The sequence below is a fragment of the Arachis ipaensis genome, chromosome B06 (assembly GCF_000816755.2).
Source record: "Arachis ipaensis cultivar K30076 chromosome B06, Araip1.1, whole genome shotgun sequence".
Classification (NCBI taxonomy): domain Eukaryota; kingdom Viridiplantae; phylum Streptophyta; class Magnoliopsida; order Fabales; family Fabaceae; genus Arachis; species Arachis ipaensis.
In genome coordinates, this window is record NC_029790.2 from 10,686,878 (window position 1) to 10,688,862 (window position 1,985).

Here is a 1,985-nt window from a genome sequence, read left to right on the forward strand (position 1 = left end):
CGTCGCTCATAACTTAATTAAGGATAATGGTATATTAAATAATGATTTTTGAGTGTGCTAATTGTTCAACACAATGCTGCCTATATGTTGCTGGCTATAGGTTGCTTTGAGGAATATGCATAGTTCTTCAAACCTTTTTACTAACTTGAATCGTATTATTTAGCCATCTTTCAATGAACCTCTACTGGAGATGTTTCGAGTTGATTATGTGGGCAATGCTCCTTACCTAAGTTGCACATCTTCCGTTGTTCATCATCGGCTTTGCTCAAGTGATCGGTTCTTGGTACTATCCTCCGATGGGCTTTACCAATATTTCAGCAATGAAGAGGTAGTTGCCCATGTTACGTGGTTCATGGAAAATGTCCCCGGTGGCGATCCTGCTCAATATCTTATCGCGGAGCTTCTTCTCCGTGCTGCTAAGAAGAATGGTCAGTTTTTTACACACTTTGAAGCTTCTTATCTTGAATATCAGAAATAACAATAGATACCTAATCTTAGGTTTTCATGTGCTAACAAAAAAAGGATACCTAATTTGTTAACTAAAGTTTGGTTGGGAATGGACGTATGGTAATTAAAATATAGTTTTCACTCGGTAGTTAATCAGATCTAACGTAGCTTCTACATGAGGACTTTACCTGTAACAAATACTATGACATTATACTATCTGTTGGGTTTAGTGTCAGAAGCATTTCAAGTATTCCAAAAATATCGGTGTTCCAGTAGTTTTAGCTATTGATCTCAATCATAAAATATATACATGATTGAGATCAATGGTTAAAACCACGAGAGTACTTGAAAATTTCCCTAGCTGTTATGCCAATATGACAAAATCTTGTGAGAGAATAAATTATTCTTGGCTCAATTGATTTGGTTCTTATATATCTATATATTTATTGATAAATTTTGTAGGAATGGATTTTCATGAATTGCTTGATATTCCTCATGGAGATAGGCGTAAATATCATGATGATGTATCTGTTATGGTGGTTTCTTTGGAGGGAAGGATATGGAGATCATCGGGATAATTTTTTCTCTTCTCTTTTTTGCTCCAATCATTTTGAATAATTATTATCTATTTAATTCTTGGCTAGCTGCCTTCAAATTTGCTTGTTGCCTATGATAATGAATGTAGCAATTTTGGGTTACAAGTAAAATGACTTGACAAATCAAATCTAGGTTATGAAAAAGTGTTTTAACGGGGAAAAGAAAAGGAAAAAAATGGTTGGTGATACTATATTTTAGAAAATTTTCTTATTGAAAATGTCAATTAAATTTCCGAGCCGTAAAATATGGTTATGTCTGCAGTTGACTTGGGATTGAATAGATTGGACAAAAATGGTAGTTACTAGGTTCTTTAAACCAATCAATAATATGGAAGTTCCACTGGGAATGAAGTTCATTAAATTACACTTTCCCCGTTGAAGATTGGACACGTAAAGTAATACAAAACCAAAGTAAAATGTTGAAAGCAACATATAACCGATATAATATAATTCGTCAAGAGCAAATTGATAGGGTGAAATTGGTATCTAACAAAATCTCAAGTCCATTATCAATTATGTTTACTAAATAACGAAATTTTACCATTTTTACGTAACTCACTTTAATATTGAAATTAAAAGGTGGAATTGGGTATTACATACTTATTTTCCCCTTTAATTATATTCGTTAAAAAGGAAATTTAAAGGCTCTAAAATTTATTTACTTGATATACTAAAATTGAGTTTTTTTTTTTTAATTAATGATAGTGAAGTGTCAATTTTTTTATGAATTTATTTTTCTTTTAAAATAAAAGTATTATTCTCTCTTCTAAATTTATTTAAAAAAATATTTTTATTATAATTATATTACAATTAGCATTTAATGAATAATGTATAATTATACTAATTAAAAAAAATATCTTTATTATAATTATATAAAATTAATATTTAATACATTATCAACTAATAAAAGTGAGGTATCAATTTTTTATAAATTTATTTAAC

General features: G+C 29.8%; 1 protein-coding gene across 1 annotated transcript in view; it reads left to right on the forward strand.

Annotated features, from left to right (window-relative positions):
* The window catches only part of LOC107646008 (protein phosphatase 2C 32), a 5,280-nt gene extending 4,061 nt beyond the window's left edge, over positions 1-1,219 (forward strand). Inside the window, exons 3-4 of the mRNA XM_016350179.2 lie at positions 164-428; positions 910-1,219. Of these exons, the coding sequence (XP_016205665.1) occupies positions 164-428; positions 910-1,025 (381 nt within the window). The 3' untranslated portion in view covers positions 1,026-1,219. The remainder of the gene's footprint in view (positions 1-163; positions 429-909) is intronic.